The sequence below is a fragment of the Peromyscus californicus genome, unplaced genomic scaffold, assembly GCF_007827085.1.
Source record: "Peromyscus californicus insignis strain IS unplaced genomic scaffold, ASM782708v3 Scaffold_6__1_contigs__length_162567912, whole genome shotgun sequence".
Classification (NCBI taxonomy): domain Eukaryota; kingdom Metazoa; phylum Chordata; class Mammalia; order Rodentia; family Cricetidae; genus Peromyscus; species Peromyscus californicus.
This window is the reverse complement of record NW_026294584.1, coordinates 143,900,857-143,916,822: the sequence shown is the minus strand read 5'-3', so window position 1 is coordinate 143,916,822 and position 15,966 is coordinate 143,900,857. Positions and strand designations below refer to the sequence as shown.

The 15,966-nt window shown below is 38.4% G+C and overlaps 1 protein-coding gene across 2 annotated transcripts; it reads left to right on the top strand.

Annotated features, from left to right (window-relative positions):
* The first annotated feature begins 9,287 nt into the window (after positions 1-9,287).
* LOC128098937 (NKG2-A/NKG2-B type II integral membrane protein-like) lies at positions 9,288-15,280 on the top strand. Of its 2 annotated transcripts, XM_052720470.1 has the most exons (6): positions 9,288-9,462; positions 9,801-9,902; positions 11,563-11,622; positions 12,114-12,283; positions 14,098-14,198; positions 15,163-15,280. In XM_052720470.1, exons 1-6 carry the CDS (start codon positions 9,288-9,290, stop codon positions 15,278-15,280), a joined length of 726 nt encoding a protein of 241 aa, XP_052576430.1. The 2 variants fall into 2 exon arrangements, with proteins under 2 accessions (XP_052576430.1, XP_052576431.1); XM_052720471.1 differs by lacking the exon at positions 11,563-11,622.
* The last annotated feature ends 686 nt before the right edge of the window (positions 15,281-15,966 follow it).

Sequence of the window (15,966 nt, the reverse complement as noted above, 5' to 3'; positions counted from 1 at the left end):
AAAGCCTACAATTTCATGGAAACTAAATAATGCTTAACTGAATAATCAATGGGTCATGGAAGAAATAAAGAAAGAAATTAAAGACTTCCTAGAGATCAATGAAAATGAATATACTAAGTACTCAAACTTATGGGACACTATGAAAGCAATGCTAAGAGAAAAATTCATAGCACTAAACGCCCACATAAAGAAGTTGGAGAAATCTCACACTAGTGACTTAATAGCACACCTGAAAGCTCTAGAACAAGAAGATGCAAAATCTCCCAGGAGGAATAGTCACCAGGAAATAATCAAATTGAGAGCTGAAATCAATAAAATAGAAACAAAGAGAACAATACAAAGAATCAATGAAACAAAGAGTTGGTTCTTTGAGAAAATCAACAAGATAGACAATCCAGACTTATCCAGACTAACCAAAAGGTAGAAAGAGAGCATCCAAATTAGCAATATCAGAAATGAAAAGGGAGACATAACAACTGACAATGAGGAAATCCAGAGAATCATCAGGTCATACTTCAGAAATCTGTACTCCACAAAAGTGGAAAAATCTAAAAGAAGTGGATAATTTTCTGGGTAGGTACCACATACCTAAGTTAAATCAAGACTAGATGAACTATTTAAATAGATCAATAACCCCTAAGGAAATAGAAACAGCCATTAAAAGTCTCCCAACAAAAAAATGCCCAGGACCAGATGGTTTCAACACAGAATTCTACCAGATCTTCAAGGAAGAGTTTATACCAATACTCTTTAAATTGTTCCACACAATAGAAACAGAAGGAACAATACCAAACTCCTTCTATGAGACTACAGCTACTCTGCTTCCCAAGCCAAACAAAGATACAACAAAGAAAGAGGATCTTCTTACCGACCAATCTCCCTCATGAACATTGATGCAAAAATACTTGCTGTGGGATGGTCTGTATGTCAAATGTGATGCTGATTGGTCAATGAATAAATCACTGATTGGTCAGTGGCCAGGCAGGTAGTATAGGCGGGACTAACAGAGAGGAGAATTGAGAGAACAGGAAGCTGGGTGAGGGAGACACTGCAAGCCGCCATCAGGACAAGGAAGATGTAAAGTACTGGTAAGCCACAAGCCACGTGGCAAGGTATAGATTAGTAGAAATGGATTAATTTAAGCTGTAAGAACAGTTAGCAAGAAGCCTGCCACAGCCATACAGTTTGTAACCAATATAAGTCTCTGTGTTTATTTGGTTGGGCCTGAATGGCTGTGGGACTGGCAGGTGTCAGAGATTTGTCCTGACTGTGGGCCAGGCAGGAAAACTCTAGCTACAAATGGCGCCCAACGTGGGGCACGAGTTTCCACCTAAAAACTGAGAAAAAAGATTCTAAAATGGAGCTAAAAACAGCTTCCTAATTGTCTCTCTCAAATGAGCGGCAGCTGCCGGTTTGAGCTACTGGCGGGTTCCTAGCATGCATGCTCAACCTGCAGTATGGCAGGAATGAGGCCTCTACAAGTGGCATGTTAAGCTGCATGGTGGATTTAGACTTTGCTAGCACAAAACAAAACAAAAAAAAAGAGGTTTCTGGGCTACATGCTGCTTGGATAAAAGCATAGACCCACGATAGCTCCCAGAGCTGGCGGTAAACCACCTCCATGTTGGGAAGCTGAGGTGGGTGGAGCCAGCAGCCACAGCTGCTGCAGTTTAAAACAAGAGATTCACAATAAGACAGATTCAGATGTAATAGTTTACAATATGTATAAAATATACGTAGGCTTAAAAGACAAAAAAGGTGATATATACAATTATATAAACAAATACATAGTTTTAAAAAATAAAGTCTTTAAAGAGACAGTAAAATTAATATAAAAAATAAGCCACGTAAAGATGAATATTACACAGAGAATCTGGATTGTGTTGTCTTTGGGATTCTTAACTGCAGAGAGATATTTGATTGTAAAGGAAACTGAGTTAAACCAATATGCATATTTTAAAGATATCTTGACTTCAAAATTTGGATATAAGGATATGTTGCTTTGGAAAGGAGGCTCTGCTTTTGTTTCCACAGAAAGCCAGAGGCTATGGATTTGTTCCAGATTAAGATACATCAGGTTTGACCAGCCAAGACCCCCTGAAAGGTCTCTGATGACACCATGGCCCAGATGACCCAACATCCGGAATGGTTTCAAGGCAACTGGCTCAGACGATACAGCCTCACGGACTACTCCATGATCTTAAAATTTTCTTTGTTTCCCCAGAAGATACAGCGCCCCCCTCCAGCAGGAAGTAGTAAGAGAAGCTACGCCCAAATTCCCAAATATACCAAGCTGACTTTGGAGATGTGTAAAGGTTAAAACCTTCCTTTTTAAGATAAGAAAAGGGGAAGTGCTGTGGGATGATCTGTATGTCAAATGTGATGCTGATTGGTCAATGAATAAATCACTGATTGGTCAGTGGCCAGGCAGGAAGTATAGGCGGGACTAACAGAGAGGAGAATTGAGAGAACAGGAAGCTGGGTGAGGGAGACACTGCCAGCCACCATCAGGACAAGGAAGATGTAAAGTACTGGTAAGCCACAAGCCACGTGGCAAGGTATAGATTAGTAGAAATGGATTAATTTAAGCTGTAAGAACAGTTAGCAAGAAGCCTGCCACGGCCATACAGTTTGTAACCAATATAAGTCTCTGTGTTTATTTGGTTGGGCCTGAATGGCTGTGGGACTGGCGAGTGTCAGAGATTTGTCCTGACTGTAGGCCAGGCAGGAAAACTCTAGCTACAAATACTCAATAAAATATTGGCGAACAGACTCCAAGAACACATCAAAACAATTATCCACCATGATCAAGTAGGCTTCATCTCAGAGATGCAAGGTTGGTTGCTATGGATATCATTCTGTATAAATAAAACACTGATTGGCCAGTGGCCAGGCAGGAAGTATAGGTGGGACAAGGAGAGAGAAGAATTCTGGAAAGTGGAAGTCTGAGTGAGAAAGACACTGCCAGCCACCGCCATGACAAGCAGCATGTGAAGATGCCGGTAAGCCATGAGCCATGTGGCAAGGTATACATTTATAGAAATGGATTAATTTAAGATATAAGAACAGTTAGCAAGAAGCCTGCCACGGCCATGTATTTTGTAAGCAATATAAGTCTCTGTGTTTACTTGGTTGGGTCTGAGCAGCTGTGGGACTGGTGGGTGACAGAGATTTGTCCTGATTGTGGGCCAGGCAGGAAAACTCTAGCTACAGTTGGTTCAACATACAAAAGTCTGTTAATGTAATACACCATATAAACAAACTGAAAGAAAAAACCACGTGATCATTTCATTAGATGCTGAAAAGGCCTTTGACAAATTCCAGCACCCCTTCATAATAAAGTTCTTGGAGAGATCAGGAATACAGGGAACATATCTAAACATAATAAAGGCAATTTACAGCAAGTTCACAGCCAACATCAAAGTAAATAGAAACTCAAAGTGATTCCACTAAAATCAGGAACAAGACAAGGCTGTCTGCTCTTCCCATATTTATTCAATACAGTACTTGAAGTTCTAGTTAGAGCAATAAGACAACAAAAGGAGATAAAGGGGATACAAATTGGATAGGAAGAAGTCAAACTTTCACTATTTGCAGATGACTTGATAGTATACATAAGTGACCCCAAAAATTTGACCAAGGAATTCTTACAGCTGATAAACACCTTCAGTAATGTGGCAGGATACAAGATTAACCAAAAAAAAATCAGTAGCCCTCCTATATCTAAAGACAAGTGGGATCAGAAAGAAATCAAAGAAACATCACCCTTTATAATAGCCCCAAATAATATAAAATAACTTGGAGTAACTCTAACTAAGCAAGCAAAGAACCTGTATGACAAGAACTTTAAGTCCCTGAAGAAAGAAATTGAAGAAGATATCAAAAAATGGAAAGATCTCCCATGCTCATGGATAGGTAGGATTAACATAGTAAAAATGGCAATCTTACCAAAAGAAATCTACAGATTCAATGCAATCCCTATCAAAATACCAACACAATTCTTCACAGACCTGGAAAGAACAATACTTAACTTTATATGAAAAAACAAAAAACCCAGGATAGCCAAAAGAATCCTGTACAATAAAACAACCTCTGGAGGCATCACCATCCCTGACTTCAAGCTCTACTATAGAGCTACAGTAATAAAAACAGCTTGGTACTAGCATAAAAACCGACATGTAGACCAATGGGACTGAACTGAAGACCCTTACATTAATCCACATATGTATGAACACCTAATTTTTGACAAAGAAGCCCAAACTGTACAACGGAAAAAAGAAAACATCTTCAACAATTGTGCTGGCATAACTGCATGTCAACATGTAGAAGATTGCAAATAGATCCATATCTGTCACCGTGCATAAAACTTAAGTCCAAGTGGATCAAATATCTCAACATAAATCCAGTTACTCAGAACCTGATAGAAGAGAAAGTAGGAAGTAGTCTTGAATGCATTGACACCAGAGATAACTTCCTAAATAAAACACCAGTAGCACAAACACTGAGAGCAACAATTAATAAATGGGACCTCTTGAAACTAAAGAAGCTTTTGCAGAGCAAAGGACACTGTCAATAAGACAAAATGACAGCCTACAGAATGGGAAAAGATCTTCGCCAACCCCATGTCTAACAGAGGGCTGATATCCAGAATATACAAAGAACCTAAGAAACTAGACATCAAAATACCAAACAGTCCCATTAAAAAATGGGCTATAGAGATAAACAGAGAATTCTCAACAGAAGAAGCTAAGATGGTTGAAAGACATTTAAGAAATTGCTCAACATCCTTAGTCATCACGGAAATGCAAATTAAAATGACTCTGAGATACCTTATTACACCTGTCAGAATGGCTAAGATCAAAAACACTGAAGACAGCTTATGTTGGAGAGGATGTGGATCAAGGAGAACACTCCTCCACTGTTGGTGGGAATGCAAACTTGTACAGCCACTTTGGAAATCAGTATGGTGCTTTCTCAGAAAATTAGGAATCAATCTCCCTAAAGACCCAGCTATAACATTTTTGGGTATATACCAAAGGAATGCTCGATCATACCACAAGGACACATGCTTGACTATGTTCATAGCAGCATTATTTGTAATAGCCAGAACCTGGAAACAACCTAGATGCCCTTCAACTGAATAATGGATAAAGAAAATGTGGTACATATACACAATGGAGTACTATTCAGTAGAGAAAAACAATGACATCATGAGGTTTGTAGGCAAATGGATAGAACTAGAAAATATCATCCTGAGTGAGGTAACCCAGACTCAGAAAGACAAACATGGTATGTACTCACTCATAAGTGGATACTAGATGTAAAGCAAAGGATAACCAGACTGCAACTCACAGCTCCAGGGAGGCTAGCAAGTAAAGAAGACCCTAGGAAAGACACAGGGATCACCCAACAACAGAGAAATGGATGAGATCTACATAAGCAAACTGGAGGTGAGGGGGGTAATGGAGGGCAAGGGTTGGTAGAAAGTGAGCTTAGGGGAGCGGGAGGTCCCAGCTGTATAGGAACAGAGTGAGAGAACAAGGAAAGAGATACAATGATAAATGAAGACCCCAGAGGAATAGGAAAAATCAGAGTGCTGGAGAGGTCCCCAGGAATCTACAAAGATGACTCCACTATAGACTACTGGCAATGGTCGAGAGGGTGCCTGAGCTGACCTACTCTGGTGATCGGATGGTTGAACACCCTAACAGTCATGATAGAACTCTCATCCAGTGACTGATGGAAGCAGATGCAGAAATCCATGGCCAAGGCCCAGACAGAGCTCCAGGACTCCAGTCAACAAGAGAGAGAGGAGGGATCATATGAGCAAGAGATATCGAGACCATGATTGGAAAAAGTTCAGAGACAAGTAGCCAAACTAATGGAAACACATGAACTGAGAACCAATACCTGAGGAACCCCCATGGAACAGGACTAGGCCGTCTGGATAAGTGAGACAGCTGATGAGCTTGAACTGTTCGGGGGGCCCCCAGGCAGTGAGACCTGAACCTGTCCTTAGTGCATGAGCAGGCTTTTTTGGAACCTAGTGCCTATGCTGAGACACTTTGCTCAGCCTTGGTGCAGGGAAGAGGGGATTGGACCTGCCCCAACTGAAGGTACGAGGCTCTGCTGACACCCCAAGGGAGACCTTGCCTTGGAGGAGGGAATGGGGGGTGGGGGTGGAAGGCTGGGGGGTGGGAGGAGGGAGGACAGGGGAATCCATGGTTGATATGTAAAATGAATAGAAAAATCTCCTAATTAAAAAAAACTAAATATTCCTATTAAAATATAGACAGTTACATTAAGAGTAAATAGTTGAATAATATAAGTACTTATCTAATATTCTAATTTCTGTCATACTGACACAGTGCAACATTGATAATATTCAATAATATTTTAACCACTAAACACAATTATTTTCATTAAAGGAATTCTAAACAAAAGTTTGTTTTTAAAAATGAAACAAAATGTAGTCACTTCAAGAATTTTAACAAAAATGTTACATGACATTTTTGTGTGGTTTCACACAAGTCATTAGAACTTGAAAAATGTATTGATTACACTAACATCAAGTTAATCTCAGTTGATAATGTTACTATGAGTTTTATAATGTTTTCATGATTTTTCCATAATATGTGTGATACAATACGGTTATGAGGAGGAAAAATACATATAATATAATTTAATCTGGGTGTAGCAGCCTCCAGCAGAGAAAGAGAGAGAGAGATTTAAAAATCTACCCAAGGAAACACCCAAACAACCCTAGCTATTGCCAAAGCTACTGATGGCTTTCCACTAACTGACAGTGAGGCTTTATTGCTGAACACAACACATACACACTCACTGAATGTGAAGAAGTTGGGCTGGTTCCTATATAGAGACTTCACTTCTACTGACTGGTGTTCATGATACTAGAAGATACTGCTTGCTACTACAGAAGAAATGTAAACACCAACCCAGCAAAAACGGTGACCTGCTTGCAAGATATTCTGGTGCAAACAGTGACACAAAGCTGTGCGAAAAACCAACCAAAATCTGATTAAGGTTCACTCCATGAGATGGAACTCTTACACAATGCTGCTTGATGACCAAGAACATGAGACTAGCTAGGCCAGAGACCTAGGGGAAAACCAAACACTAGTGTTCTGCTAAAAGACAGAGCAATAAAATGACTCATGAAAGATATTCTGCTATACTCATAGATCAGCATTTTGCTCAGCCATCATGAGGTAATCTCTTTGCATCAGATGAGAACAAATACAGAGACCCACATCTGGACAATGTGCAGAGTGTGAGAGACCTTGGAACATTCAGTCCTAAACAGGACATTTCCATCAAATGTCTCCAGTCAGGCCTCAGGGAACTCTGCAAAAGAGAAGACAAAAAGAGTGTAAGAGCCAGAGTAGATGGAGGACACCAAAGAATCAAGGCCTTCTGGACTCAACAGGGCTTGCTCGCATATGAAATCACAGAGAGTGTGAGGCAGCATGTGCAGGGCCTGCATGGGGCTACACCAGATAGAATACTAGAACTGAAGGGAGAAATGGACATATGATCCCCTACCTAACCCAAAGGCTACCTCTAATTGGTAATTAGAAATTACCTTGTAAATGAAAATTTAATTTTCTCCAAAGGAGTCACACCGAGGAAACAAACCATTCTTAAGTAGGGCCCATGCCTAGATGTTGAGGGCCAACATAAAACAAATTCCACAGCACCTTTGGAGGGTATTTGTCTCATAATATTAAGTCAGGTTTAGTTTTCTTTTTGTTTTGTTGGGTTTTTTTAATTTATAGGTCCTTTTGCATGTATATTATGGTTTCCAGTTTTGGCTTTTTATGGAATTCCTGTATGTAATAATGTGTGTATCTCTGCGTCTATATGCACTTATTGTGCTTTTTCTTTGGCTCTTTTCTTCTTTGGTCTTTATTTCTGTTATGATTTATTTGCTTTTGATTTATATTATATTATATTATATTATATTATATTATATTATATTATATTATATTATATTATATTATATTAATTACCCCTTAGATGCCTGTTTGTTTTCTAAAGAGAGACAACTAGACTGTGGATTCAGAGGGGAGGATAGATGTGGAAGAATTGGAAGGTGTAGAGGGAGGGGAAGCTGTAATCAGAATATATTATATGAAAAAGTCTCTTTCAGTAGAAGAGAAAAACCCTCTAAGAAACTCTTGTAAGTGGAAGCTTGGTGATTAATTTTCTCACCTTTCTAGAACACATAGCATTCTTGTGAGATACTCAGAAAATGACATACTACACAGCCCACTTAGTTGACCACTATGTCCTTTCAACAAGAACCCAAAGTGACCTACATTGTAAAGGTGTGATGAGATAAACTGATTTCAAAATCATTCAAGTATGAGAATTTCCTGTTCAACCTTCAGTGACACGTTGGTGAGAAATCTCCCTTTCCACTCTTGACTCACTCTCAGCCTCACGGTGCAGCCTGTTCAGTTCACCATCACTGTTGTCCTAGATTTCTGTGACTGACTTTCACCTTTTGGTGCTCAGCTCCCACAGGCCTCCTGTGAACTCCACCCTCACTACAGGAGACCTGGCTTTCTGGCAACAGAGGGAGCTTGTCACTGCTCCCTTGTCTCCACCAGCCCAGTCAGTTGAGGGGACACTGTAAATGCTACATGTGGAACAACTGAGGCACAGTTCTGCTGCAGGGAATCAAACTGGAATGTGGATGCCTCTAAACAACCCAGAGAAATCCAAGCGCATGGGACACTGGAGGATTGTCTCAAAGTTCTGTCCTTGTTGTCTGTGGAGAGTCAGTCACCCACTTGTGCTTGCATTTCTTCATCAATATAATTAAACCTACAGCCTCTAGAGACCTGATGATGAAGTGTGGATTTTAAGTGTTCCAATTTGTGCTCTATGTATCTTTGGCGAAAAACATATTGATTTATCCCAGAGGGCACGATTGAGAGCTTGACATGCCAATCTGCGTATTAACTGCTTTACATGCTTTATGTTATATATACTTGAACTTAGATTTTAGAAGAATAAATAGAGCTATTAGATTCCAAATAATAACATTTTAACAGTCACATGTTGCAAGGCTCAAAGCCAGAATTAATTTTAGATTTTTTTTTTAACCATAACACATGAGTTCAAAGCCCAAGGTAAAATTAGGTATTTCAACTGTACAAAAGCTCCAGTTCTCCAGGCTCCTCCTTTCGTGATTGCATCAGGATGTGTAGCTTCTTAAGTAGAATCACCATAGCACATGTCACTGGGCTGTAGTGTGAGTCATGAGTCATTTGCTCAGAACTGAAAATGCCTCAGGACCTAGGGAAGCAGCAAAGGAAACCCAAGGCCACTCACAGCTCCATTTCAGTAACCCAGCAGGAAACCAGCTGATGGAGTTCAGCCTTCAAATTGCTTCCCAGAAGCAAGTCGAGATCAGCAGGCACTGCCACTGCAAAAGTAAGGCATTTGGATGGACCTTTCAGTGTAGCTGCTCTGGGGTGCCAGCTGACATGCAGTCAGGAATGGGCTCCTTCCTGAAAGGAAAGGAAACCTTAACTTGGCCCATGGTGTTATAATTTAAGATGTGAGCACAGTTTTCATTCAGACATTGTTGCAAGAATATATGATCATTGTGTTCAATGAAAATGCAATGATATTGCCTACAGACCAATTACAGCATAGAGGAGGGCCTGGGGGCTGTGTTTCTTCTTCTGATTCTCCGAGTTCTCTTCTGTGTAAACCCTGTGAACATCTGTGTCCATTTTCTCTCTCATCACTTCCATTTATCTTTGCAGAATTTTTATCACCTCCAGAGAAGCTCATTTCTGGGATCCTGGGCATCATCTGGTTTGCCTTATTGGTCGCCTTGGTGATAACAACCAGAGTTGTCTCTCCATGTAAGCATGATTTTGAGAGATTATAAAGGAGCTTTCCTCCTTAATAACAAAGCATCTTTCAATGCTCCTTCCTAGTAAGGAAAAATAGATTTTACTTTCAAGTACATATGTGGATTAAATGTGGAATGGTTGTTCTAATTTTGTCAAAGTTATAAATAACAGGGTATTATAATATGTTCGCTTTTAAGTATAGTGATTATGACTTCATAATTCAACAACACAATTTAGAATACTTTACTAAGAAAAACAAATTAAGTTTTGAAAGTGCCCCCTTCCAATTGGTTTTACTGTGAAGATGCTGAACTATTGGATTTCACTGAACTAATTTTCTCCAAAGTTTTCACCATATTATTCATAATACAGTAATTGCAATTGTATTCTATATTACTCTAATTCAAATAGTACATAAATTTCAAACTAAGGGATTAAAATTGTTATGATTATTTAGATGTCAAATTTACTAAGAATTACTTTAACTCTCCAGCTATTGAAGCAAAGGAGAAGATACACTTCTTCCTGACTACAAGTCAGAAAGGAACACCTCGATTGTACAAGTTCTGATGCTTGTACACATTATATGCTGTGCCTAACTTAAGCCATGTGATGACAGTAATATATTTCTGGGAAGAGAATAATCTAGAGACATGAACAGTAAATTCTCATAATAAACATTAACGGATGATAGTCCCTTTTGTCATGAAATAAATGATCATGTAAAATAACTATGCAACAGTTTTGATAATTGACTTTAGTTTCCTCTTGACAAACTATGATAGCTCAGAAATGAATTCTGTCTTTTAGAATAGAGGTTGTATTCAGTGATTTTGAAGAAAAATTTGGGGAGAGAATTTGGTTTTGGTTTATATTCTTTATATGGACATATAAACTATGGACCAGAGCTTGATGAACTGCTTGAGTGTGTTTGAATGTGCATTTTGTTTTTTATGAACCAGATTCTGGGGTGCATAGCTATATTTTTTACATGGATGTTCAAAACTATGCAAACATGTAAATTAATTTTCATTATTAAGTTCATATTGCTTCTATGAGGGGGAGGGGCTTGGTCCTGCCTCAACTTAGTATGCCAGACTTTGTTGACTCTCCAAGGGAGGCTATAACCTCTCTGAGGAGTGAATGGGGATGGGATTGGGGAGGGGCTGGAAATGGAAAGGGAGGGGGAACTAGGATAGGTATGTAAAATGAAAAAAAACTTTTTGTAAATAAATAATTTAAAAAATGTTTAGCAAAAAAAAGAACAAGCAGAAAGAACAGCAGCTTTTAATTTAAATTTTAAAGTTTATATTTGGATTAAATGTGGAATGATTATTACAATTTTTGTCAATATCATGAATATCAGAGCAATTATATGAAATGTTTACTTTTGACTTTATCAATGATTTCATAACTCAACATAGTTTAGAACCTTGGAAACCCTTTATTTAGATACTGTTTTGAAGGTGATTTTTACATAGGTTATATGATAAAAAATGTTGAAATTTGGTCTTTCATTAAAGTAGTTTTCACCATATTATTTTTTGACAATTTCAATTGTATTCCACTGTACCCCAATTAAAATAGTACATCAGCTTCAGACAAAGAAACTAAAATTGTTACAATATTTTGCATGTTTATTTTCATAAGAATTATTTTAACTCTCCAGATTCTGAAGCAAAGGCACAGATCAACTCCTCCCTGACTAGAACCCAGAAAGGTACACCTCGTTTGTCAAAGTCCTGATGCTCGTACACTTTATATTCTGTGTCTGACTAAAGCTATGCAGAGGTGATAGTAGATTTCTAGGAAAAAAAATAATCTAGAAATGTGAGCACTACATGTTCATCACTAAATATTAAGGATGATAGCTTTTGTGTCCTATAATAAGAAAACTCAAATAAAATAACCATATAAAATTTTAGTAATTGGCTTAATATTTCTACTGGTGGACTATGATAAGACAGAAATGAACTCACTACTCTAGAATAGAGCTTATGTTCAGTGACTCTGAAAAATGTGTAGGGTAAAGACTTGTTTATTTAGTTTAGATAGATGAATAAACACAGGGCCAAAGGGCAGACTCTTTTCTTTGTGAGCTTGAATGTACATTTTGTTTATATTTATCAGCCTCTAGGCTGTGTAGATACATATTTTACATAAATGTTCAAACCTAATAAAACATATTAATTTTCATTATTAAATTCATGTTGCTTCTAGATAATAATCTTTCTCCATCACATCCTTGTGATCATTGTCCAAAAGGGTGGGTATCATATTCTCACAATTGTTATTACATTGGTGTGGAGAAAAAAACTTGGAATGACAGTTCAGTGTCCTGCACTTCCAAAAACTCTACTCTGCTTTACATAGATAGTGAAGAGGAGAAGGTAAGATCTGACATGTATCAGTCATTGCTTGACCGTTCTTTCTGTCAATGGGAAGCATGTAGAATCCATTCATATTCTTATACATGCTTCATGTATTTCAACTCTGTATAATATTTCATTGTTTTATTTTACAATGTTTTATTTATATTTGTATACTGGTAGTGAATACTTATTTCCAGATTTATTTATTTATTTTGTGAAAGCCATTCTTGTACAAATGCATTTAGTCTGAAATTAACTTTGCCATTTAATTTTAACATACACAAAAATATCTATATATGTATGATAGTTAAAATTGATCAGAAAGTGACTAGGTGGAGGTAATTATAGTCAGGTAATGATAACTAGGCAGACATTTCCATTTCATTAATGTCCCTTCCCTATGCATATTCTCATCAGGTCTTCTTGCACAAAATCATTTTTCTGACTTTTGGTATAATTAGCCACACATGCCTTTGAATTTTATAAGACAGGGATCATACATATGTATACACTGTTACATAGACATCCTGTAACTCCATGGTTCTCAAACCACTCACTGTGAGTGAGAGTGGAATGGCCATCTCAACAGGGGTCACCTGGGACCATAGGAAATATCAGATATTTACATTATAATTCATAATAGTAACATTATACTTATGAAGTTGACACAGAAATAATTTTATGGTTTTCACTCACCACAACATGAGGGACTGTGTTAAAGTTTTATAGCATTTGGAATGTTAAGAACCACCACTATCACTCTTTCATGGTCTCAGAGCAAATAATTGATCCATTTTACTACATTGATCTGCAGTTTGCTAATTTTAACTGCCCTGTTATGTAAGCATAACATTCTAAAACCCACTCTATCTGGTGGGCTTGAAGGAAGAAGTGAGTGTCATACCCTCAAAGACAGAGGCATTTACATGGCCATCTGTACTCACGGGACCCCCTACACCAGCTCCCACTCTGGTGTCCTTGAGCAAGTAGGAGAAGCACTTCCTATGAACAATCACCCCATCAGGTGCTTTCAGCCTCTCCCAGTGCTGCTGACCAGTCTCTCTTACACATGGAGGAGGGAGCTCACATAATCCACCTGTTGTTGCTTGGGTTCTGGGAGACAGCATATAAGGTCATTTCCTTCCATTGGACAAGGGACACAGGATGTCCTGCCATTCTGCAGTCCCTCATCTTCAGGTGTTATGCCCTTTCAGCTTTTTGTTTCAGGTCTTCAGAATTCGTTGCTTGTGTCTTTTATTATTCTCCAGGTTTGCCCTTGTATTTATAACAGCAACCAAGAGAAGCATTAATGCTACATTCTCATTAATCCATCCCTACAGTGATAAACAAGAAAGTAGAGGCTCAGCTACTTAATGATACTATGGTACCCAGAAAACAGAAATTTTGTCCACTACATCACTTTTTTCTTCAATAGCAAAATATAATCTTCCTTCTAAAACTGAACTGGAAGCAACAGCAGAAAAATTGATTGAGCACAGCACCCAGAGAATTTCATGCATAGTTTCTGGAAATTTGCTTAAATCTTTGCTTTGTTTGTGTTGTTAGAATGAATATCAATTAAATTATATAAATCAATTGCCATATTCCCAACTAATAGAAGAATAAAGCTTCTAACTATAAACATGTAAAAGTTAATTAAAATACTAGATCAAAATTAAACAGATATGTGAGTGTTTTGACAATGTAAGAAGTGTTCTCAACTTTAATAAGTTGGTTTTTTATTGGACAATAAATATACTACGACAGAATACATTTTGTTTAAAAATAATAAGAACCTTCATACTGATGGAAATTCCTTGTTTCTATGGTAGGCCTTTCTGCAATCTCTCTCACAGGTCTCTTGGATTAGAGTCTTTAGGAAGAGAAGAGATCAACTCTGGGTTTCGAAAAAAGACTCAACCTTCAAACCAAAGTAAGTTTTCATGAGTGATGCAATAGACAAGAAAAAAAAATACAAAGAATCCCTCAGAAGAATGGTGTCAGTAAATGAAGTTGAATTATGAGCAGGCAGAATGATGCTGACCTTTGTCACCTGCTCATGTGAATCTGAAGAATGGGCTACTTGGCTTTTGTAATAATAAGTCCTTACTTTGCCAACTTGCATGAGATCCTTCTTTTGATTTGTTAAATGAAGACCACGTGGGAATAGGAAGAAGCAAAATGCTAGAGAGGTCCCCAGAAATCCACAAAGATACCTCCACAATAGACTGCTGACCATGGTCGAGAGACAGCCTGAACTGACCTACTCTGGTGATAGGATGGCCAAACACCCTAACTGTCGTGCTAGAAATCTCATCCAATGACTGAGGGAAGCAGATGCAAAGATCCACGGCCAGACCCCAGGTGGAACTCCAGGAGTCGAATTGGCGAGAAAGAGGAGGGAATGTATGAACAAGAATTGTAGACACCAAGGTTGGAAAAAGCACAGGGACAAATAGCCAAACTAATGGGAACACATGAACTATGAACCAATAGCTGAGGAGCCCCCAACTGGATCAGGCTCTCTGGATAAGTGAGACAGTTGATTGGCTTGAACTGTTTGAGAGGCCCCCAGGCAGTGGGACCTGGACCTGGCCTTAGTGCATGAGCTGGCTGTTTGGAACCTGGGGCTTATGCAGGGACACTTTGCTCAGCCTGGGAGGAGGGGACTGGACCTGCCTGGACTGAACCTAGGAGGTTGAGCTGAATCCCCAGGGGAGTCTTTGCCCTGGAGGAGATGGGAATGGGGGGTAGGTTGCCCGGGAGACAGGGGAATCCGTGGATGATATGCAAAATTAAATTATAAAATAAAATAAAAAACTTAAAAAAATAGATGAACTCATTTAGTAGATTATCTACATAAAGTATATCTGAATTTTGTATTTCTACCAACCCAGGATGAAAGAGTTTTCCTCCATGGAAGGTAACTGTGTCATGCTGTCATCTTCTGGCCTCACAACAGATGACTGTACAGCTTTACATACATATCTTTGTGAGCGTAATTTTAACAACTAAAACACCTGCACTTGGAGTCTGCCAGGTAATGTTACGTTTCATAACCTGAAAATAGATTTATGGTTGTGTTCATCTTAAAGTGAATTTTATTACTTGCTCTAATAATAATTTTTTTCAGAAACAATCATTGAAGTATAATAAACACACAAAAGTACAAATATTGCTTTTGTATCTGAATCTTTTTGCTCAGATACTTTTCATAATATTAAATTTTATAATAGATTACATATATACTAGGAGAGTTTGTGCAGAAGCACTGTTGCATTTCAAATTTACCATTCCATGTGCTGTCACAGGACTTTGTAGAATTGCTTTGCTGGAAGCTGCAGGTTATAAATTCAATTCTTTTAGTACATTTAGGATACTCATTTATTAACTACTTTCCATATATATGTGCATACCCTTCTTCCTTCCTTCTCAGCTCCCCTTCCCGTTCACTTCTCCTCTGTTTCTATTCAGAAAAGGCAAGTCTCCCTGGGATATCAACCAAACATGGCATATCAAGTTGAAATAAAACTAGGCACCTTCCCTCATATTAAGAATGAATGAGGCAACCAGTATGAGGAAAAAGGCCTCAAAAGTAGGCAAAATTATCAGAGTCCCACAAAAAGACCAAGCTACACAATTGTAACATATATGCAAAGTACCTAGGTCAGTCCCATGCAGGCTCCCTGACTGTCAGTTCA

Bases quoted from the DNA above. Each gene is read 5' to 3' on its own strand.
- LOC128098937 (XM_052720470.1), top strand. From the start codon at position 9,288: ATGAGTCATTTGCTCAGAACTGAAAATGCCTCAGGACCTAGGGAAGCA. The intron at 9,463-9,800 runs GTAAGGCATTTG...TTATCTTTGCAG, and splicing joins CAGGCACTGCCACTGCAAAA to AATTTTTATCACCTCCAGAG. The intron at 11,623-12,113 runs GTTTGTCAAAGT...TGTTGCTTCTAG, and splicing joins AACCCAGAAAGGTACACCTC to ATAATAATCTTTCTCCATCA.